At 51.2% G+C, this 23,435-nt stretch overlaps 1 protein-coding gene across 1 annotated transcript; it reads left to right on the top strand.

Annotated features, from left to right (window-relative positions):
- The first annotated feature begins 1,074 nt into the window (after window positions 1-1,074).
- LIPG (lipase G, endothelial type) lies at window positions 1,075-22,662 on the top strand. The gene is made up of 10 exons (XM_059139925.1): window positions 1,075-1,615; window positions 4,178-4,359; window positions 6,012-6,191; window positions 7,953-8,064; window positions 12,905-13,126; window positions 14,477-14,719; window positions 15,465-15,585; window positions 16,241-16,459; window positions 18,429-18,533; window positions 20,559-22,662. Exons 1-10 carry the CDS (start codon window positions 1,195-1,197, stop codon window positions 20,590-20,592), a joined length of 1,839 nt encoding a protein of 612 aa, XP_058995908.1. The 5' UTR covers window positions 1,075-1,194; the 3' UTR covers window positions 20,593-22,662.
- The last annotated feature ends 773 nt before the right edge of the window (window positions 22,663-23,435 follow it).

Raw genomic sequence — 23,435 nt, 5'->3', positions numbered from 1 at the left:
GGACCGTGAAGGGACGGCGGAGCCCAGCCCTGTCGTGGAGCCTTCTGCCCTTCCTACCGGCTCTGCGTCCCCGAGGGTTGTCGGGGCGCAGCGGACCCCGAGTTGTCCCTGCCGCCTTCCGGCCGCCGCCTCAGGTTCAGCTCTGGCTCTCGGGCGTTTGCCGCAGACTCACCACCAAGGTCTCCGGCGCTCTACGTTCTCAGTCCCGGGGCCTCTCTGGGGAGCCAGGGAACCGGAGCCAGCACCGGAGGGAGAGGAGGGACGCGGATCAACAAAGGGAAGGACAGGAGGGGAAAAGCGACCAAGGAAAGGAAGAAGCTGCTGCTTAATTCCACTCAACAGGTAGTTGCGCGCGTCCGCCGAGACTTGGCGCTGGTCCCGCGTCTGAGACCTCCAAGTCTGGTTCACTGTTCCTTTGGGGGAATGTCGCCTGGTATCCCTGTGGCAACCCACCCCCAAGGCTAGAGAGATCCTACCACTAGGCAGGCCCCGCGCTAAGCGGTGTACATTATCTTTCTTAATTTCCCCAACATCCCTAAGCTGCGGACCACGGAGCTGCTACCACCCGAGTACTGCGGACCAACGGAACGACCTGAGACGCTGGGCGCCTTTCCCGAAGTTTTTACTGCTGGTGGCGGAGCAATGACGCGGAAAGGGTCTGTGCGATCCCGAAAAGCCCGGGCCACAGCCCACAGCCTCTCAGCTCTGCCCGATTACTGTCGGATCACTCTGCACGCACCTGTCGCGCGCGGGCCTCGCTGGGGGTGAGGGGAGCTCGAGAAGAGAGGGACCCAAGGTGACTGGTGACTCTCTTTCCTGCTCTTGGCTGCGCGGAAGGCTCATGTCGAGCGCAGGGGTGGGTGGCTTTGCGCTTGGGGAAGGATAACCCGCCTTCTCCGGGGATCGCATTCCCTGCGGGGGCAGTGTTTCGGGGCAGTGTCCCCAGTGCGGCGGCGGGGGCGAGCGGAGAACCTGGGGTCCGAGAGCCCGCCCTGGGAGGAAGTGGGGTGGCGGGAGCTCGGCTGCCAGCCAAGCGGGCGGGGCTGGAAGCGAGGCCGCGCGTGCGGACGGTCCACGCGGTGGGTGTGCGGCGCTTTCATTCAAACTTTGGGGAGCCTGGGTTCTGGCGTCAGCGAAGGTGTGACCAATCAGAGTCCGGGGACGGGAATAAATTATGCAAAACACCATCTGGCGATGGGTCAGATGACTCCCCATACTTTAAAAAACTACCTCGCCGGGAGTTCGGGGAGTGACAGCGGCAAGTCCTGGCTTCCCGGGCGGGCGGCACGGGTGGGGGCAGATTCAGTTGAAGCCCCTTCACTCTCCCCGCCACTCCCCGAGGCTCAGAGTAGCCAGATTCTCACTCCCACCTTCACCTACCTTCAGCGGGCCAAGGCCACCACTCTCTGGCCAAGAGAGGGCTGCCCCCGTGGGGTCTTACCCGCGCGGACTGCTAGAAACCCCGAGAGGTGTTGTCTGCTTCAGTCCTGTTTGGCGAAGGGGGTGTGGAGGGGAAGGATGCGGAGCTCCGTTCCCCTGCTCTGCCTCTGGAGCGTCTATTGTTGCTTTGCCGCGGGAAGCCTCACACCCCCTGGTCCGGAGGGACGGCTGCAAGGTAACGTGCACTTACTCTTCTTTCCACCCCCTACCCCCCAACTTCTCTGTGCCACGTCCCCTCTCTGTCCCGCCGACCCCTTTCCAGCCCCTCCTGGTGCCCGCAAAGTCCTCTTGCCTTTTCCACTGCCCAGTCTCTCCTCCTAATCAGCTTTGCAGTTCGCTTGCTCCTTGGCGCTTCTGCCGGGGAGGTCCCCGGCCCGGCGTCCGAGAGGCCCGCGCTCACCCTCTCGCCCCACCCCCTCCCATGATAAGGTGCCCTGGATCCGTGCGGTCCAACCGGCAGAGTCGGCCGCGGGCCGCTCTTCAACCTTGTCCTCTGCGAGGCGAGTAGGTTGTTAGAGCTCAGTCACCTGGTGCCCTCCTTCTACTCTGGGTTTGGGTATTTGGAAAGTTAAGGGAGCAGGGTAACTGGCTGTGGTTTGATTCACGGTTGCCGGGAGCATTTGGTTGAGTAACGAACGCGACTGTGACTGTGACCAAAAGCTGCTGGGCCACCCCCCCCCCCCGGGGGGTTGGCCGCCTCCTCCCTTACACCCTGTCAATCACCGCTCTTCCTCTTCCTACCTACCTCTCTTCACCTTCGTCCCAGATGCTGGCCTTTCTTCTTTCTGAGTTCTATATGGCGGTCTCTTTCATTAGAGGGAGATTGCCCTGCTGGAATGAGGTCACCAGTCAGGTGTGGGGGTGCCAAGTCAATTAGTTAAGCAGGGGAGAGGGGACATGCCCTCAACTCCACCCCATTATCTCATCTACTTACTCTCCTGCTATGTTGAGCCATCATGAGCATGCTGTTGGCCCATGTCAGTTTATGCACTCAGGGGCACGTTAATTTGAATGAATGGGAAAGCTCCGCAGGTTCTATACTAACTAGAACTGTGACCTGGAGTTGGTCACGGCCCTAGCTCCTCTCCTGTAAAACGCAGACGTTCCATCCAACTTCTGTGTTCTGTGATTCTGAATATCTGCGGGCCATTCTTTTGAGTCGAGAAAGTATTTATCGTGTGCCTGCCTAGTGCCAGGCAGTCTTTGGGGGCAGGGGGTGGGGGGAATACAAAAATGAACAAAACAGATGATCTCTGCCTCTTGGAGCTTACGTTTCAGTAGTGGGAAGACAGACGGTAAACTCATTAAAATACATACACGGTGCTCTGGAGGAGAAAAGTAAAGCAGAGGGGGAACAGGGTGCTGGTGGGGAAGGAGGTGCATGTTTAATTGGTAGTCAGGCTTCCCTCACTGTGAGGTTGACCACCAAGTAAGGAACTGAAGGAAGTAGGAGAATGAGCTGTAAAGGCATATGGATCAAGAATAATCCTGAAGTCCCAGAGGCTGAGCTGACCCAGGCTGAAAGTAGTAGGAATTAAGCTGGAGATCTCTGGGGTCCGAGAAGACCAGGTACTCAGGGGAACATTTTATGTCAATATGTGCGTTTATCCACAAATCTGCCCCAGGAACGCCAAAAGACTTATGTCCTTTTCTCCTACAATTTCCCCATCTGGTCTCTGTGATTGGCTACCTGGGTGGGAATTGGGGAGGCTGACTATTTTTGCCCATGGTTCAAATTTCTGCTGCTTGGGCTTTTGTTCATGACTTTAATGACAGTTAACCTGAGGTCTGCTCATGTATATTTAGTCGCATTTTCTGGAACTCTATCCTTTTACATCTGGTGTATTCTTTTCCTTCCCACCGCCACCTTCTCTACCATTTTGGTCTCTTCTTCCATGATTCCATTTGCTTCTTAGCTCTGGGATAAGTGAAACTCCTGGAGGGGTCATTCGGTATTTTTTCCTTTGATCTCTAGGTGACAGGAGAGTTTGATTTGCTCATTTCCTAGCCTGTTATCAAGGGATAGTTTCCTGGATGTCTGGATGATGCAGGGTGGGGTTCTTTTATGACTGTCCCGCAACAGCATGGCGATAAAGCACTTTGAGTTAAGAGGCCATAGAGACCTCATGGGCATCTGCTGTGTTTTGAGACCTGGGCGCTGTGTGTGAGCAGCGGAGCAGAAAGGAGCGGTTTTGCTGCTCTTACGGATTTCCCCTGTGGCTTCAGTCATTTATTTAACAAACTAGAAGAACGTCTGGCTCGTGTCTGGCACGGCAAGGAGTCCTGAGGGTGTAGGAGGTCTTTGGAGTAAGCGTCGGAATCCAGCTGGGAATGCTAGGGGAAGCCCATTGTATGATAGTGGATGGCTTCTTACCTCTAATTCCAATATCCCGAGTCCTTTAAAATTAGAACATTTTTTTGGTAATTTGTCACTTGAGGGAAGGAGAACTCATTTGATAGGGAAGAGGAAGGAAAGCAAGAGACACCTGTTTATTTCAGAGTCACAGTAATTCACTGTAATTAGGATTAGTGACTAAAATTCTTCAGTATGGAAGAGCTGTCCCTTTATCCTCTCCTCACAACTCTCCTGGGAATTAAGGAGAAAACATTCGGCGGGAATAAAAACTGTAACCCAGAGGATTAAATAATGTGCTCAAGATTGAACTAGAACTAGACCCCAGATCTCTCGCTGTCCAGGCCTGCTAGATGCACCCACATGCTGTTCTTTTTCCCCCAGATGAGGGCCTCAAATCCAGCCATATACAGGTTTCTGCCAAACCTCCTGTAAGATTCAACCTCCGCACGTCTGGGGACTCAGACCATGAAGGATGCTACCTGTCACTCGGCCACAACCAGCCCTTGGAAGACTGTGGCTTCAACATGACTGCCAAAACCTTCTTCATCATTCATGGATGGACGGTGAGCCCGGATGAGGGAGCTCTGCAGCTTGACACCAGATTTGGTTTTCTTTGTTTTGGTCAATTAAAAAGAAGACTGGTGCTTCCCGATTCTGTCTCTCTCTCCCTCTTTTCTTGTGGGCTGCTTGTTTTGCAGACAGCTGTGAAGAATGTAATGGGCCCTTCACTAAGGGGGCAATATGGACTCCAGCAGGGTGGTATTTAATGCCAGCACACAGAGGGCTTTCAGAAAGTGGCTCTCCTGAAGGCAGCAGCCCAGCTCCACTGGCTCTTAAGGGGCCCTCTAATTACACTTAATTACATTGGTCAACCACTGCCTTGCGGGGGATGGGGGGGGGCGTCCCTCCCTAAGAGCTGAGCTGAACGGCAGCAAGTTGACTGGCTCTGAGAGTCTCTGAAGAGCCAGCTGGCCTGGCTCACTGGCCGCCGTTGGCATGGTGCCCTCCTGTTTGCATAGAGATGGCTCTGGTTAAAGGCATTGGGGCTCTTTATGTGCCCTAGCTGGGCAATTCACATTGAAAGGCCCATGACAAACTTCAACAAAAAAGGGCTTTAATGCTCAGCTTTAGAAGCTTTTGACCAGTGAGGGGGTTTATTCAATCATATAATGATGGTCTGCAGGAAAATGACACCGTTAAGTGAGCAGGTTTCTGCCTGGGCTAATTGGGAGGGGACATTCTTCTTTTTAATGATGAGAAATTCATATCCGTTACATGCTTTCTGGGTCTTTAGGTCTATCACCAACTGCTGGGGTCAGGCCTGGGAGTGGGGTTGGAGGGTGGGTAATTCGGCATCTACCTAATGTGCCTGGAGGCATGGCGAGGGCCTGGCTATCCATCCTCAGACCACAGCTTACAAGTAGAATCCTACAATTGAAGCTTTTTAAGGCCCCCTGTCAAAATGCAAATACAAACTGCCGACAACTTACAAATGGGTTGCATTCCAGAAAGTTCTTTTGTAATCTGTTTGGAGCTTGGAACAGCAGTTTCCCATAGAAGCAAGATGGTAAATGGCGTTTGGGTTCCCAGGCCAGGCACAGAAAATCTATTTATCGAATACTGTACATGTGGATAGGTTTACAACTGGACCTAGGCCCTATTTATAGCTTTGTTTCTGTGGGAAAATGTGTTCTGAGTTCTAATTTGGGATTCCAGGGAGATATCTTCCCTACTCTGGAATCGAGAGGGGTGGCAGAGATGGGCTGTGGGAAGGGGTCATCTGTTAACTCTGCATTTGCCTAGGACGCAGCATCTCCTTGAGTCTCCGAGAGAGAAGCTAATTCTCCAGGGCAATCCTTCCCAGCTGCCTTTGGGGCCACTTGCTTGTCTGTGACAGCGACTCAGGCTAACCTCAGGCCAGAATGGCCACCAACACTTACCTCATAGTGGCCCTACTGGACAGTGGGTGGCAGCCCAAGACACCGGCTATGAAGATTTGATAGGAAAAGCAAGATAGAAAGAGCAATGGAACACAAACACATAGTGATCCTGCCTGTGGCCAGCCGTGCTCATGTGCAAACGTTTATTGTCTTAGCCGCCACTGTGAAAGTTCTGGAACTGGATGGGGAGAAGTTCATGGAACCGAATTCCATATTCATCAGGACTCAAGAAGCCCATAGGAAGAATTTTTAAAAATGTCTTGTTTTCTTTGCAGATGAGTGGCATGTTTGAAAATTGGCTATACAAGCTGGTGTCAGCCCTGCAGACTAGAGAGAAAGAAGCCAATGTCGTCGTGGTTGACTGGCTTCCCCTGGCCCACCAGCTTTACACAGATGCAGTCAATAACACCAAGGTGGTGGGACACAGTGTGGCAAAGATGCTTGATTGGCTGCAGGTAATTACTCTGAAGAACAAGATCTTGAACCTGAACCTTCTCTCTCTCTCTCTTTTTTTTTTGTTAAAGATTATATTTATTTATTTGACAGAGAGAGAGATCACAAATAGGCAGAGAGGCAGGCAGAGAGAGGGGGAAGCAGCCTTCCTGCGGAGCAGAGAGCCCAATGTGGGGCTCCATCCCAGGATCCTGAGACCATGACCCGAGCGAGCAAGCGGAAGGCAGAGGCCCAACCTACTGAGCCACCCAGGTGCCCCCCCCCCCGCCCTTTTTTTAAAGAGAGAGACAGCGAGAGAGGGAACACAAGCAGGAGGAGCGGGAGAGGGAGAAGGAGACTCCCCCCACCCCAGCAGGGAGCCCAATGCAGGGCTTAATCCCAGGACTCTGGGATCATGACCTGAGCCGAACTTAGATACTTAACCGACTGAGCCACCCAGGCGCCCCGAACCTGAACCTTCTTAAGAAAATACAGCTCAGGGGCACCTGGGTGGCTCAGTTGTTAAGCGGCTGCCTTAGGTTCAGGTCGTGATCCCAGGGTCCTGGGATCGAGCTCCGCATCGGGCTCCTTGCTTCATGGGAAGCCTGTTCTCCCTCTCCCACTCCCCATACTTGTATTCCCTCTCCTGCTGTGTCTCTCTCTGTTAAATAAATAAAATCTTTAAAAAAAAAAAAAAAAGGAAAGAAAATACAGCTCAGACTGTGTTACTCTGAACTCCAGGAGCCTATGAGTGTCTTTGGGATTCAAATTTTTACTGAGTTAAGTATTGCTTGAAACGCTTGAATGCTGGAACTGTGGAAAGCGTTTCAGTTATTGATCTATTTCTGGATCTTGCCTGTTGCTTTATTTGCTGGAAGAAAATTTGACTGATGGGTCATTACTTGCTCATGCCCTCAGGTTGGGAATAGTCAGGAGCCAGGACCAGCCTGAAATCTTGAAAAATTCCTGAATCTGCTCTTTTTCTCTGAAGGGTGGCTCTCCTCAGGGGAAGGAGAGGGTTGGTTCCAACAAACGCAGTCTAATGCCACACTTAAAATACTAAGTATAGAAAACAGATCTCAAGGTCTTACATTTACTCTGTAGAGGTTAATGATTTGCCTGAGATCAGTGGACTCACCCAGAGGCAGGGGTGTACTGGCAAAGTGACCTCATGGTCTGGGCAATTCTAATCTGACCTTCCTTTTGCCCATGGAGTCTGATGAATCCTGGCAGCAGTCTGGTTAGGGTGGGTAAGCAGTACCCAAGCTCTCTGCCTGGGAGGTTTTGTAGAGCTGGGTTTCTGAGCAGTGGGGTCCAGGGCCCACGTCCTCACCCTGCCAGGGAAGTGCCCTCTCTCTGGGTATCCCGCGTGGGCTTGCGGTGAGCAGGCCAGCAGCTCCTGGGGCCTAAGAGGTGGGGAGAGAGCAGGCTGCTGCAGGCCACGGCTGGCGCTTAGTCTCCAGTGAGTCGGGTGCCCCGCATAGTGCCCGACAGAATGGAAATGTAGCCCAAGGATCAGGGATGTGACTTCTAGTCGTAACCTCCACCCTGCCCTCAGCACTCAGCACTCAGCATTTAATGTGCCATAAAGTCCTTTTGCCCTCCCCTTCTCTGGTGCCATCCCATCTCTGTCTCACTGCCAGCAGTGCAGGCCATGCCCTGGCCAGTGTCTGTCCCCAGTTCCTCTGGCTCTTCCTTGTCGCCGTAGAATTGTTGAACTGTTGGTGGCCCTGTGGGCTCGGGACCACAACATCACTCACTGTCACTTCTGTGACTTCCCACAGGAGAAGGATGATTTTTCTCTTGGCAATGTCCACTTGATTGGCTATAGCCTCGGCGCTCACGTGGCTGGGTATGCTGGCAACTTCGTGAAAGGCACGGTGGGCAGAATCACAGGTAGGTTCTGCTTCCTGCACTATGGGCTCACTCCCAGCTCCCTCGGCTCCCCTGACAAGCTGGCTTCCTGCACCGGAGTGCTCCTGCATAAGGGAGCCATGGACAGTTAGCTTTGGAAGGGACCCGGAGGATATCTAATCTGGAGCTTTCCAGTGTTCTTTTTAGACACAGAGTCCTTCTTTCAAGTTGAACTTGTTGGGACCCTGATATATGAAACAGGTAGAAGGGATGTTCTGGTGGAAGCTGGATAGATGGTGGGTAGTGTTCGCTTTGCTATGGGGCCTTTGCCTTCCTCAGAGAACTCTCAGGGTCCCAGAGCACCAGAGAACACAGCTCGAAAACCTCTGGTCTAGTCCAACAGGCAGGGGGCGAACAGCTAATAGCTTACATGCGAGCAGGGGTGAACCCCGGAGTCTCTCTCCGTTGTCTACAAGTGATGCTCAGGGTCTCCAGGGAAATGAACAAGTGGCGGATTCTAGTCTGAATTCTGCCTTATTTCTGTTTCACCACCGACAGCCTTTCCCCAATGTTTTGCTGGAGCATTTACTAGTGGTAATTTTTTGTTCAGAATGGATGCTCCAACTTTGTCGTTAAAGAGGCCGTTCTGATGTTGGTACCCAGGTCGTCAGTGAAAAAAATTGTGTTTTCCATTTTGAGCTTCTGATGTGTGTTTGGATTAAATCATCTAATGAGTGGAAAAGTGTGAAAGATTTTCTTTCCCATTATTGTGCTTCCCCCAGGCTGAAATTAATAGCACATTTGTTGCGCTAAACGTTTATCTTCCTTCCAGAATGTCAGACTCATTTCACTCACAGCTTCTCTCTCACCTCCAAGATACCAAGGGCCCACCTGGTTGGTCCCTGAGAAGGAGAGATGGGATCCATTCCTTTCCCAGCAGTGTTTTTATTTTAAAAGAGGAAGAAGGGAGTCCTTAGCTAACAAACGATTTAGTAAAGGCACACTTTCAGGTTTTAGCACCATGCTGGTGGAGTAGATTTAAAAACATATGTATTTGTGAAATTTTATTGGCCTACCTCCAGTCATCCCTGGGCTTCAGTCTAACACACACACACATAGACAAACACACACACACACATGTGCACACACTCCTTTGGATCTAGTTATTTGATTCAGCATAGCTTGAGAACCTTGTTTTTGTCTACCAAGCCGGTGGAGCCCGAGCGAGCGTCCAGGTGGATAGTGGTTGTGTGGCCATGTGACTGCTCATTAACCGGTTGCTGGTGCAGAGCTGTTCAGCTGTAAGCCCCTCTGGGGTCCATTGTCCGAGCAGCTCCCCTGGCCCCCAGGGAGAGGCACGATGCTACAGAGCGAGACCAGCCTTGTTCACGTCCCCATCCCCCCCGCCGCCCAGGAGGGTCATTGGCTGCAATGACAAGCCACAGATCCTCCCGTTCCGTCTTTCTGAATCTGAAATGAGATGGGCCTAGGGAAGTTTTCCAGCTCTTTACCACTGCCTGTTTGGGTGGCGGCTGCTGAGATGCAGGCTCTGCTAGCCGAATGCTAATCAGTGCTCTGAGAGCCAGCTCCCTGTCCGGGCACGCCCCTTTTCTCCAGCCTTCCCTGTGGGCAGGCGCTGGGTGAGCACAGTGGGAAGAAGTACCCTCTGGCCAGTTGCCAAGCAACCCTGCAGAGGGTATGTGGCTCACCTGATGTGTGCTGTTGTGCATGTCCAATGGGGGAGGCCCGAGGTCCAATGAGGGAGTGCCCTCCCTCTTCATTGGTGGACTTCCCATGGGCCTGGGAACCGGGTGGTCCCAACTAGTAGAAGGACCAGACTGCAGCGTGTGTGGGGTCCTGAGACCCATGATGCTGCTGTATGGAGGCCAACAGTGGGTCGCCTGAACCCTAGTTTTGCTTGAATTAGAGTTGTGGACTAGGGTTTGCCCGAGTTTTACCTTTTGAGAGAAGTCTGTGTGATAGTAGGGAAGAGGTCATAGATTTCTAATTGAACCTGTGTCTAGTCAGTTACAAGTAAGCAGATTCATTTGTTCATTCAAGAACTATGAATTCAGTGTCCTCTCTGCACCGACACTGGGCCAGATGCTTCCTAATGTCAAGTACCTCAGATGTGAGGAGGACTTCATGCTATTTCTAAGACACATTGCAATGGGGCAAAAGGGGTCATTTGGCTTCATTTTACAGATGGGAAACTAGGACTCGGTGCTTAAATAATGGGTACAATGTCTTACATCCGAAGTAGCAGAGCCAGGAATTCAAGCCCAGGCTGTCAGCTTGCAGAACCCGTACCTAGCCACTAGGCCATCCCACCTCTCTTTTGTGGGTGGAGATAAAACAGCGATTGAAATGCAGCCGGCCCTGCCCTGCCAGGCCTGAGTGCCGAGGTTTTCCCGGGTGTGTATGCACCTGCATGTGCGTGTTCCGTTTGCTGGACAGAACACTTTGGTAGGGCTCTGACTGAATGGAAGAAGGGGCGGTTCTCCACCTGTTCTTTTTTTTGGTGGGAACAAGCTCTCCTTCCTATTCCTAGTGCGACTTTTCCCCAGCATCTGTGAGCCCTGGCTCTGTGTCAGGCTGGGTGAGTCTGGGTAGGCGAAGGCTCAGCCTGCCCCCCAAACAGGCCCCCCCCCCCAGGCCATCTTCTCCAGAAGCCCTGTCAGCCGCCCGCATTCCTCCAGTCCAGCTTGGTTTCCATGGCACTGACCGTCTGGTGGAGACTTTTGTTCACATCAAGCAAAGAGCCCCTCTCTTGTATTGGTTGCAAAGCAGAATGGTCTTCTCTCTCTCTCTCTCTTTTTTTCTTTCTTCCAGAAAACATAGCAAGAGGCAGGGGGAGGCTGCTTGTGTTGGTACTGTAGCCCTCGGAAGCCTCTGAACCACGTCCTCGTGGGCTGTGCCGGGGGTCACTGCTTTCGTGCCGTCTTCCTTTGGGGCCCTGGGCTGCGGCTGAACCACCAGGCCGCCCAGGGCTTCCTTTCTGCCTTGGTCATACGGGCATTTCTCTAACCTTCTTCTGGAACCTGCTAACTTTCAGTCTCTCCAGTTCTCCTGAGTGACACGCTTCATAAGTTTACTGTCCTTTTCAGACAATAGCTCTGCCTGTTGTTCAGTCTGAAATCACCGCAGTGATTCAAGCCTCACAGTGTGCTCCCTGGTTCTCTTATGCTGGGATCCGATGGGTTCTGTCACCCATGTCTTCCTTTGACGACTCTGCTCTTAGTCTTAACTCCCCTCTGATGTGGTGTTTCCAGTCCTCGGTGCCTTGGCCTCAGCACCGTTCCCATGCGGGGTCAGCGAATTCTTTGTCGTGGGAGCTGACCCGAGTAATGATGCATGTTTATTGGCCTTCCTGACCTCCACCCTTCAGCTGCCAGTGGCTTCTCTCCCTCCCCCCACAACTGTGACAACCAAATATGTGTCCAGACATTGTCAAATGTCCCCCCAGGAGCAAAATCACTCCCAGCTGAGAACCACTGTTCTAGACTAAACCGTGCTCAGTATTCTCAGCTTTCTCCAGCCTCTCTCCCTGTGTGTGTAGGGCAGAGAGCCGTTCAGGCCGTTCAGGCTGGCATGAATTTGGCTCCCATAATTACTTGAGCTTGGTAATAGCGGCTGCTATTTACACTGACAAGGCCTTAATCTCTTCATATCTCGCATGAACTGTATGGATTAAGATGTTCAGTTTCAATGTTATTGATCTAGTTCATAGACTACCTCCTTTTAGAATCACCTGGGGGCATAAATACACATTTCGGGGCTCCACACCAGGCTTGGTGATCAGAATCTTGAGGGGGTTGGGGAATCTGCATCGCATGCTTTGCAAACTCTTCTTTCTGAACGGTTTCCATTCATGTGGTTCCAAAATAAGTCTCTTTTCTTATTGCTACTACCTGCTTGCTTTCCTTCCCTACCCTCTCCACCTGCAGCACATATACACAGGTTGCCAGTAGCTTGTGTGGTCTTTCTAGAGTTTTTTTTTTTTAATATATTTTATTAATATTTTAGGGAGTGAGAGCAGGGCAGGGGGAGCAGCAGGCAGAGGGAGGGGGAGAAGCCCCATGTGGGACTGGATCCCAGGACTCTAGGATCATGACCAGACACTTAACCAACTGAACCACCCAGATGCCCCTCCTTCTAGATTTTTTTTTTTTTTAAATAGCTGCATAGTAGAATTTGAATTTTCAACAAGCTCCCAGTGATATTTGCGCTCTTTCAAATGTGAGAACCAGTTCTTGCTACATTGCTGTTTGCCTGTTCAGTGCGGGAAGTTTGCAGGCAAAAAGATTTCACCTTCTTGCTGCAGAATACGGGAATTCTGGGGGCCTGCGATATGGATCTCAGTGTGTCCGGTGTGGTTCCCCACCCCTGATCTCGTCATTCCACCCTTGGGCCTGATCCATCATTAAAGGAAGGGGAAGAGTCAGTCCACATGCAAATAGCTCTATTTGGATAAACTGAGTCTTCCCTCCAGAACACGCAGGGAGCTTGGTCATTCTGTAAAAGGCCTGCTTAGTTAAGGCTTTGGAAGGTTTTCAGTGGCAGAAAAAATGGGACGAATGGCTTAGTTTGGCCAGCCTGAGTTCTTTCTAGAACCGCTCCATTTGTGACGGGCTGGGGTTCCTGGGAGCTGCACGTCATGGGGAACCCGGCAGCCGGTTTTCTGTCTGCTGAGGTGGGAGGACAGGCGAGGGGTTCAGAAGAAAGCGCAGGTTCCCCAAGGGCAGGCATCACGCGGTTCCAGATTTACAGCGCTTGGCTCCGAGAAGGCCTTCCTTGTGCTCATGTGAATTTACCTGTAACTCAGGACTCATGGATTTGGCACACCTGACACAGTTGGTCTTGGCTCCCCCTTCTGCTGTAGGTTTGGATCCCGCTGGGCCCTTGTTTGAAGGGGTGGACATCCACAAGAGGCTGTCCCCTGATGATGCGGACTTCGTGGACGTCCTCCACACCTACACACGTTCCTTCGGCTTGAGCATCGGGATTCAGATGCCTGTGGGCCACATTGACATCTACCCTAACGGGGGTGACTTCCAGCCGGGCTGTGGGCTCAATGACGTCTTGGGGTCAATCGCATATGGAAGTGAGTTCCTTATTTTCTGCTTCATGGAGAGGTTTGACTCGGTTATCACATCTCCTCCCAAATCAGCCCCAGCTGGTAGTGCTCCCAACAGTTCATTTCATAATGCCCCCTACACCCCCATGGGGGCTACCAATCCCTTGTACAGTTGGTCCTTCTATAGGCTTGTTAATAGCCATCTGTGGGGCTCTGCTTGGCGTTCTCATGCTTTGAGGTCCCAGTTACTAATGGCTAAATTCTTTTCATAAGGAAAGGAATATGTATTTGTTGGGGAAAAAAAAAATCAAGCAATGCAGAACTGCATGGTGCAAAAACTAACTGCTCCCTCTTTTATTCTTCAGAGGTAGCCAATAGGAACAATTTTGTATGTGTCCTTCCAATCTTTTCTTCTTTGAAAACGTGTATGTGTGTGTGTGTGCGTGTGCACGTGAGAGAAAGAAATTATATTTTTTGAACGCACATTGTTCTGTAACTTTCCTTTCTTGGTCAATATATATATATATATAATTTCCTTTAGCATCAGAGTACATAGATTTACTTGATTTATTCTTCTTTTTTTAAAGGTTTTATTTACTTATTTGAGAGAGAGCATGCGAGAGAGCACAAGCAGGGAGGTGTTGGAGGGAGAGGGAAAAGCAGGGTCCTCACTGAGCAGGGAGCCCAGTGTGCGGCTCGATCCCAGGACCCTGAACCAAAGGCAGACACTTAACTGACTGAACCACCCAGGCGCCCCTCTTCTTTATTCTTTTTAAAGAGTATATAATCTTATACAGAATGGATGCACTAAAATTTGATTTTTTGTGACATTTTAAAGAAGGAAAACAAAGATGATGTCTCCATTCACTTATGATTTACCTTCTAAATGCCCGAGCCTGTTCTCAGCAGTCTTGAGTTGAACTGAGTTTGCTGCTGAAACTGATGCGTGGCCGCAGTGGCCCGTCTCTTCCGGGTTCCTGCTCGCTCACTGCCTCGGGTCCTGGCAGTATTGCTACGTCTCCTTCTATCGTAAGACTGTAGCCCTCTCCCACTGCGATCCTATTCAAGCAGCCCCCGCGAGGCTTGGAGGTCAATGCCAGGACCCCCATCAGATGGCGGCATTCCTTAAGGCCCGCGGTGAGGAAGGGGTGGGACGGCTTTGTCAAATTTTTCTTAAGGTCCTAGGATTTATGGAACCATTGGCTTTAGCTTCCGGTTACAAGAGATAATGATGTGCCGTGGGCCAGAAAATCCAAATCACACTCACACCGATCGTGTGACTCTGAGGGAAGTTCTTGACCTCTGTGGGCCTCGGGGCCACCGTCTCTATTTAGCGAGAGGCTCATGCTGCGTGTCCCCTGTGTCTCGCTCCTCCAGCAATCACGGAGGTGGTGAAATGCGAGCATGAGCGGGCCGTACACCTCTTTGTGGACTCCCTGGTGAATCAGGACAAGCCGAGTTTTGCGTTCCAGTGCACGGACTCAAACCGCTTCAAGAAGGGGATCTGTCTCAGTTGCCGGAAGAACCGGTGTAACAGCATCGGCTACAATGCCAAGAAGACGAGAAGCAAGAGGAACAGCAAAATGTATCTCAAAACCCGGGCAGGCATGCCCTTCAGAGGTAACCCTCCGTCCCCACGGCACCCTGAGGGAGGCCCTTCATTTTCCCCTTTCTTCTCAGTAGCATGCTATGGACCGGACACATCCCAGCCCCGGGAAATGGGGCCAGCACAGGGAAAATTCAGGTCATTGCCAACCACGCTGTGTGTGCCCGGGGGAAGTTCATCAATGAAAATAAGTGGTGGGGACCCCTTTCATGATGTGCAGCGTCCCTCCCTGATCGCAGTGTCGGTCTCTTGAATTTGTGGGAAGATAGTATTTTTTTCATGTCTTTGCATTGGCCTTTTGCAAAGCGATGTCATACTTTCCTCATTTGAGTGTCACGACACATCTGAGATGGGGCCGACAGGGCATCGGTCCTGGCTGGCATTTCTGGAACATGCTCTAAGACCAGAGGGGTATGTGGGTGTTATTTTACACACGAGGAAGCTGGGGTTCAAAGAGTTAATACGTTGGTCCTTCATTCAAGGTCCCATGGCTCCGGCTCTGAGAGTTCCTAGGCTGGAACTCCCCCTCCTTCTCCACATTCCCTGAACTCCGAGTGTGGGGCTCATTGGATACTGCAGTGATCCCTTGTGCCATTGCATGGAACAAGAGCAGAGACGGGCTGGAGGCTGGAGGCCGGGCTGGACCAAAGGGACGTCAGCCCCTCAAAAACTCGGTGTGCTGGGTGACTCAGTTGGAGTCGGAGTGTGCAGAGATGGCCAGCAAAACTCAGGAATGCCTTTGTTCTGCTATCTCTGCAGTTTACCATTATCAGATGAAAATCCACATCTTCAGCTACAAGACAATGGGAGAAATCGAACCCAACTTTTACGTCACCCTTTATGGCACAAGCACCGACTCCCAGCTTCTGCCTTTGGAAATGTAAGTCACAAGCTCCCTTTGATAGGTTCAGGTCCAGGAACAAGTTACTCTAAGAACGTGTGAGCGTGGGAATGTGCAAACGTGTGCAGGGGAGGGGCTGGGTGGCTCCAGAGCATCTGTGGTCCACACTCTCCACCAACCCCTTGACTCAGACCCTTTCTGGGAGGGAGGCCCTTGGATGAATCAACAGCATGAGAAGCTGCTGGGTCGGCTGGATAGAAACTGCTGTTTCATTTCAGGCAACGCCTGACACCTGAGGCTATAGGAAATTTGGAACATAAACGCCATTCCTGCACCGTTTCTAGTTGTCTGTGGGAAGGGCACATAGCAATCGGTGTGTATTTTGTCGAATGCACGCAAGGTTGGGATTACCAAGTGATGTCATCAAAGTACTTGCTTCCTAGGGCTCAGGGTCTAGTTGGGGGATCAGATGTGTGTGCACTCGCTCTCACACACAAATGGGGTGGGACAGGCCCCCAAGTGTCAAATGAGAGGGACAGGCAGGAAGGGCTGGGGAGTTTAGCGGGAGACCAGTGTCTATGGGCCCATTTCTCTGCGGTCCCCGGGTGGCAGGTGCGGCCACTGTATCAGCCCACACAGAGAGACAGTTTTCCAGCAGCAGGTCAGTGACGCCTGCCCCGGTGTCCCCTTGTAGAGTGGAGCAGATCGGGCTGAATGCCACCAACACCTTCCTGGTCTACACCGAGGAGGACCTGGGAGACCTCTTGAAGATCAAACTCACCTGGGAGGGGACAGCTCAGTCCTGGTACAACCTGTGGAAGGAGCTCCGCAGCTACCTCTCTTACTCCCGCAGCTCCGAGCGGGAGCTGAATATCCGGCGCATTCGGGTCAAGTCTGGGGAGACTCAGCGGAGGTAAGGGCCTTGTGTCAACCGTGAGCAGAGGCGTCTGCCTCTGCGCCGTGTCCTCTCCTTTGCTGAGCACGCACTTCCAACCTTGCCCTGCCCCAAGCACCTAGCCAACACTGCAGACACCTTTGTGAGGAAAAGGGAATTCTGCATTGAGACCTCTGTCGACCATTGTGTGGCTTGTGTCCTGATTCCAGACCCCCGGCTGAGGGGGTGGGCAACGTGGGGGCTGGGTTCCAGCCTCGGTTGTGTTTGCCGGACCCTGTGTTGGCCCAGAGGAAGGAGGGCTTCTCGTGGATAGGATCCCTTAGGAGCACTGGCTTGCTCATTGGTGTGCTGTTGGGTGCGTGCCCCTATCTTTGCTTGCCCCTGTCCAGAGAAGACTCCTGCAGCAAGCCTGGGGAGTCCCCAGGGATGAGGTCCGCCTGAGGCCCTGGTTTCCCCAGCACCCGATTTTCAGAGCATTGTACCCTTCCTTCGGAGGCTGTGAGTCAAGGTTATGGGTGGGGCTCTGACGTTAAGTAACAGAATCCTCGGTGCTACGCCAGCTGGCAGATCCCCCATGGTTTTCAACTTCAGCCTGGCATGAGCGCTCCAGACCTGAATGTTTCAGGCCCCTCAACCGTGCCTTGACTCTGAGCAGGACTTCTAAGCAGAAGTCAGGGAAGCCTGCGAGACCTTGGTAAAGGGAAGAGGGTTTCCTTGGCCACAGCTCTGTGTGGGCTGCTGGGAGGTCACTGCCAGCCTCGGGATGGGAGGAAGCAGCCTCCACCGTCTCTGTACCTAGTCTGTTTTGTGTTCTCTATTACAGTTCTTCCCGTGTCCCATTTTTATGCATCGCCGGGGGCACAGTTTGACCGAGGGTGGGCGGAGGCCAGGGTCCCTTGTCTGAGTGATTCTGGCCTAGAAACCTGGAAACTGGGGGAGCCAGAGCCCTTTCAGGCGCTTCCCCTGTCTCTGGGTCACAGTAAATATGTTCTCCAGCGTGATGAGATGTGTTCCGAAGTGTTCAGACAACAGTCTGAGAGTAAGAGTTTGCCTTTCCCTCCTCCTCATCTCCATTTGGTGGGCCCCTCGCCATTCTGTTGGGGGTGAATTGGTCTCTTAATGTTGTGTTAATGTGTTTGAATTTCCTGATCTCCATGAGGTAGGTCCCCTTCTTGTGTGTTTATGGGCTGTTTGGGCTTCCTGGTAAAGGTTCTTAAACCTGTTCTGAATGTGGCTTTTCTCCTTTCAGTCATCATGTCCCATACATCAGGGTCAGGTGCCCCATATACGTCTTTTGGTCATAGGGTCATGCTAACGACACACTGTCGGGGTCCATATGGTTTGGCTCTAAGTTATAGTCAAACAGTTATTTGAGTACTGATTTTTCCCATGATCTTGGTTGAGCAGTTTCTGAATCTTTGATTTTGACTCACTGCGGAATACAGTTACGCTTGTTGGTGGGTATTTCTGAGCACCCCGTTGGAGGTATCCTGAGTTCCACCACAGGTAGGGGTATCCACGAGCAATTCAGGGCGGGGTATAATGTGTTAAAAGAAGACAAAACGTTCCTATTTAACTCCATGCCATACAAGGTAATGATCATAGCAAAAACAACACTTAGGTAACAATATGCTTTTCTATTAAGGTCAAGGGCTTGGGCTGTCAGGGAGGGTTCAGAGAGGCTATGCCTTGAAAGGCAGGTCATTTTTGGGTGGATGGACAGAAGAAAGTGGAAGGGGCGTGGTGAAAAGCTGCATGAACCCAATCATGACAGGTGTCCCAGGAGATGTGTTTAGGACTCTTGCAGCAGCAGTGGGGAGGTCCAGAGGTCTGGGTCAGGCTGCGGCAGGATGAAAACACCCTTTCTTCCTTGCTTGGTCCACTTTGGATCCAGAAAGCACCATCTGGCTAAGGCCCAGTCAGTTTTGCCTACATTGGTGGTTTCCCTTTCCTCCTAGATTAACTTTTTTTTTTTTTTTTTTTTTAGATTAACTTTTTGTGTGCAAGACTTTGAGAACAGCAGCATCTCCCCCGGCCGAGAGCTCTGGTTCCACAAGTGTCGAGATGGCTGGAGAATGAAAAATGAAACCAGGTAACTCGGACATCTGTGCAGTGTGTGTTGGTGCCCCAGCGTGTGCTGGACCTGGTTCTGGGCACGTGGGACACAGCAGCGAACAAAACCGGTACAACCAATCTTTTCTCTTGTGAAGCTGACATGTTGGCAGGAGAAGGACCAATCCATGGAGTAGAAGATGTCAGAGTGTGGTTGTGTCTTTCTGCCTCTTGTTCTGCCTCCCCGGGAAGACTTTCACAGCCCATGGCCTTGTTGGAATCAAGCTATCTTAGAATGAATTTCTCCATGGTGACCACGGCTGTGGGAAGGTTCCAGGGCTCCTGGCTTCCTTCCAGGCACCAATGTGGAGTGGGGAGTGAGGTGGGAGGGAAAGGAGAAGTGCCAGATACAGTCCCCAGGTTGAGGTTTTCTGGAGCCCCGGGGGGTGTAAGCAGATACTAGCTGGCAGCTCTCCCTGTCTTTGAGAAGCAGGAATGCTCGTGTGTGTGGCACTGAATCAGACAGAAGGCCCATCTTGTGCCCCAGTGCCCCATGCTGGAGTCCCATTATTTCAGAATCGAGGAAGGCTGGTCTCATGGTGTGAGGCAGCAGGTGCATCCAAAGGGGAAGTCCGTTCCAGAGCCTCTGAGCCTAAACACCTGCTGGGGAGGTTGGATATGGTCCTCCCGCTGGCCCCTACTGCTTACCCCAACCGAGGCTCTGGGTAATAATGCTGTCACCGTACACCGACCCCGCAGCATGTGTCCACTTGGGCCCAGTGCCTTCCCTGTGCTATCTCACTTACTTTGGTCATCAACCCCATGATGCTGGTGGGGTTAACCCTGTGTGCTGTTGTGGACCCTGAGGCTCAGGGAAGTTGGGTCGTTCTTTCTAGGTCCTCCCAGTGGTGATGGCTGAGCAAACATTTGAAGCACATTGCTTGATTCTAAAGGCTGTGGTCTTTCTTGAGCGTGGAGGTTTCACCTGCTCGCCTTGAGCTGGGGTCCACTGTGATGAACCCTCTGCCAGCCCCAGGGGCCAGTCTGCATCCCCACTGCTCTGTCTCCTGTTCAGGGTCACCAACCTGACCACAAGCTTGGTGATCATGGGACACGCAGCTATCTGAAAATTGCCCAGCTAATGAAGCTGCTCAGTCCAGTGTAGGCCTGTAGGATAGTCGGCTCTAATAGTAATTTTAGTTCTTTATGTTTGTGCTCAAATGTATACATTTCCAAGCACTTCCCCCAATACTGATTTCATCAATCCTCAGAACAGTCCTGTGGATTGGACATGCCCAGTGAGGATCCCTGTTCTTATCGTTATTCTTATGATAACGTATCTTATGATAAGACATTTTATTCTTCTTTTTCGCTCCAGAACTTTACGACACTTGAGAATGGTGTAACTCACCTCCTACTGCCTCCTTGAGACAACAAGGCATCCATTCTTTTACCCTCAAAGGAACAGAAAGCAATAATAGAAACCCGAGTAATATGTTAGCACCAGGAGGTCCTGACATCCCTAGACGTAGGTTGGGCCTTCAGTGTTCTCTCCCCCGATACAGATACTCATCACCTATTCACACTGATAAAGAGACTGAGGTTCTGGGAAGTTCCGTTGCATGATTGCATAGCTGAGATTCGAGTCAAGATCGCTGGATTCTGTCTTGTTCCCTTCCTGCCATCCTATAGTCTCTCTTATGTTTCAAAGTCAAGGCAAAGAGGACTCATGGATAGTTCTCCCGGCGTGTGTGTGTGTGTGTGTGTGTGTGTGGCACGGATGAGTATTGTGCTGAGCCTGTGCAAGCCAGCGCTGAGGTGTAAGGAGCGAGGAAGCCAGAGACTGCCCCAGTGTTGTGTTTCTCTAAGTGAATCCATGGCTCGTTGGGAGAGGGGGAGAGGGAGAGGAGGAGGCACTCGGGACCCTTTTCTCTTGTTCTGAATAGGAAGCAAGTGAAAGAGTGTGACAGGTGTGTAAGAAACCCTGGTCTTGAGGTGAACAGAGCACACATTCAGCGCAGGCTGGCGTGTTTGCCAAGCGAGTGACCGAGCGCCTCTCTTACAGGGTTCCCTACAGCCTCGCTACGGATCTTCTCTGAGGGGCCAGCCAGGCCCGCCCACCCACACCTTCCAGGGACGCGGAGGAAAGTTACGGCTGAGGACGCCCCTGATGGAAGGACCCCTCTTGGGTCCTTCCGGGTCCTCAAGCACCCGGAAGAGTCTCTTGGCTGGGCCCACGACCTTACCTCCTATGACGGTCGGGACTTCTCACCAGAGGGGACCATGCACTGCTGTTCCTGCTGTTCCTGCTGCTCTAGAATAGCTCTAACTCCAGACCCGTGTGCAAAGAGTCAAAGGCCCGGGGCCTCTTGTGCACACCGGGCTGGTTTCTAAGGGACTAGATGAATCCGTGCTTTCCCTGATACAGAACACTTGTGGAAGCACGTGGAAGGCTGTCAGCTGCCAAACCTGACCTGAGAGTGGGGAGCGGTCATTGTGCTGGGAACTGACTCGTGTCTGGATGGCAGACCTGTGACTTCGTTCATCCAGAGAGAGGGGGTGAAGATCTGGGGTGGTGGTGAGGCCCTCACTGTTGGGGTTCCGCGGGCTGCACTGATCACTACTGGTTACATTTCAGCCATTCCGTCCTGCTCTCCAGCTCATTCTCTAAAGCACACATCATTGGCTTTCTCGGTTTTCTGTTGATTATTTTTTGATTGGACAAATGTTTGTTAAGCACTTAACCCTCATTAGCACATGGCAGGAGACACATTCATAAACCTCCCCAGACTTAGAATCTGAGCGGGTTGGGATTTCTAGACTCCCACTGTAGGTGATCCAGGGGTATACGTGCGGTGAAGGGCACGAGGGACACTGCAGGGGGGCGGTGCTGGGGGCTACGGGGTGTGAGAGTTGGAGATCCCAGGCATTCAGGGATTTCAGCCAGTTCAGGAAAAGTGACATGTTTGATCACTTGCATGGGGGCAAGCAGAGTGCCATACGTGCTGGGGACAGAAGGGTGGCCAGTCGCCAAATGTGACGGCTTCAGAGCAGAATCTTTTCCGCTTAGGAAGATAGAAGGCGTTATGTATCTGTTCTACAGATCGGTTCCTGCAGAAACCAGCCCCTGTGGAGCAGAGCCGTCACTAAGATTTAATAGAGTGCTTCTTCCTTCTTGGACTACCTTCCTCTACTAACCGTGCCTTCTCTGTGTTGAGCTCAGAAAAGCCTTCAAGTCCTGGTCTTAATATGAATGAATATATGTGATATCTGGGAAAGTGTTTTATACTTTCCCAAAGATTTGCATGTGCATCGCCTAACTAGGGACTCACAACGGGAGGTGCAGGGCAGCTCATGTCTCTGCTTGACAACACTGGGGCTTCATGGGGTTCGGCCACATGTCCGGAACTATATTCCAAGTTGGCGGTGGAGTCAGGGACGACCCACACTTCTGGGAGGCAAGTCCGTAGTGTGCTCATTTCTGCCACTTGATCAAGAGGTCCGTAGCCTTTTCCCACCAGTGTGCCCCAGATGTGTCGAACAAGGAATTGTTTTTTAGAGCCCTCCATAAAATCATAAACCCTTTTATTAATATATAACCAGGAAAGCAACTGAAAGCCCAGAGGCTGGGCTTTTTATGGATGAGATTTATTTGGAGGAAGATGTGATGTCAGATTGGGGGAGAAAAGTGATTTTCTTTGTATTGAGATTGAGGTTTTTAAAGGACGAAGTTGTGCCATCTATCATCTGTGTTGTGCCAAAGTTTTATCATTGGTCAATGCCCAACTTTCGAAGATGTAACCAGTTAAGTCTGATTCAAGGTTGTTTTCTTAAATTGTGTGCTTCCTCTGTTGCTTCTGTGAATGGTTTCTAGCCAAAGTGGAGCCCGTGTTATTGACTGTGTGTCCTGATTACTCCTGACTTCTGTTTTTAGTAATGAAAGCCTTAGGAATCAATTCCTTGGTGGGTCATGTATTTATACATTTGGCTTGAAGCCGTATTTGTATATAATGATGCTTTTTTTTTTTTTTTAACACTTACAACACTATTTATTTCTCAAGTGTATATAATGTGTATAAAAACAAATATATGGTTAGTTTTTATTTTAAAATTAACCAATTTTGAGATTGAAAAATTTTAATAGTAAAATAATAAAAATCTGTACAATGCTTTGTGGTCTGGCATCTCAGTTCTTAATATTTGAAAGAATTATGGCTGCCCAAGCCTGGGGTTTGCCAAAAAGTTACTTTCAAATAAGCTCTACTCTCTGTTTAATACTAATTATAGGTAGGAAGTGGACAATAACTCCTTTCACTAAAGAACAAGATGGAAATTTATTTATTTTTTTGAAGATTAGAGAGAGGGACGCCTGGGTGGCTCAGCGGGTTAAAGCCTCTGCCTTCATCTCAGGTCATGATCTCAGGGTCCTGGGATTGAGCCCTGCATTGGACTCTCTGCTGACCAGGGATCCTGCTTCCTCCTCTTTCTCTGCCTGCCTCTCTGCCTACTTGTGATCTTTGTCTGTGAAATAAATAAATAAAAATCTTTAAAAATTAGAGAGAGCACACAAGCAGGAAGAGGGGCAGAAGGAGAGGGAGAAGCAGGCTCCCTGCTGAGCAGAGAGCACAATGTGGGACCCGATCCCTGGACTCTGAGGTCATGACCTGAGCTGAAGGCAGATGCCTAACTGACTGAGCCACCCAGGCATCCCAAAATGGAAAGTTATTCAAATTGCAGAAGTACCTTGAAATGTTATGTTAGGAAATAGGGCAGGTGGCTGGACATTGGGGAATGTTGGGGAGGACATAGGTTTAGTTGCACGAAGCCGGGTTAACAGTGACTCAGGCCAGGTAGAAGCTGAAGTCTCTATTGGGCTCAAGTCTTGGTTGGTATTACTCTGCTCCATAACGCTGAGAGGGGTCCAGGCTCTAAGTTTTTGCTG

This window comes from Mustela lutreola, chromosome 11, assembly GCF_030435805.1.
Source record: "Mustela lutreola isolate mMusLut2 chromosome 11, mMusLut2.pri, whole genome shotgun sequence".
NCBI lineage: Eukaryota > Metazoa > Chordata > Mammalia > Carnivora > Mustelidae > Mustela > Mustela lutreola.
Note: the sequence above shows the minus strand (reverse complement) of the source record. Positions and strands in the feature narration are given on the sequence as shown.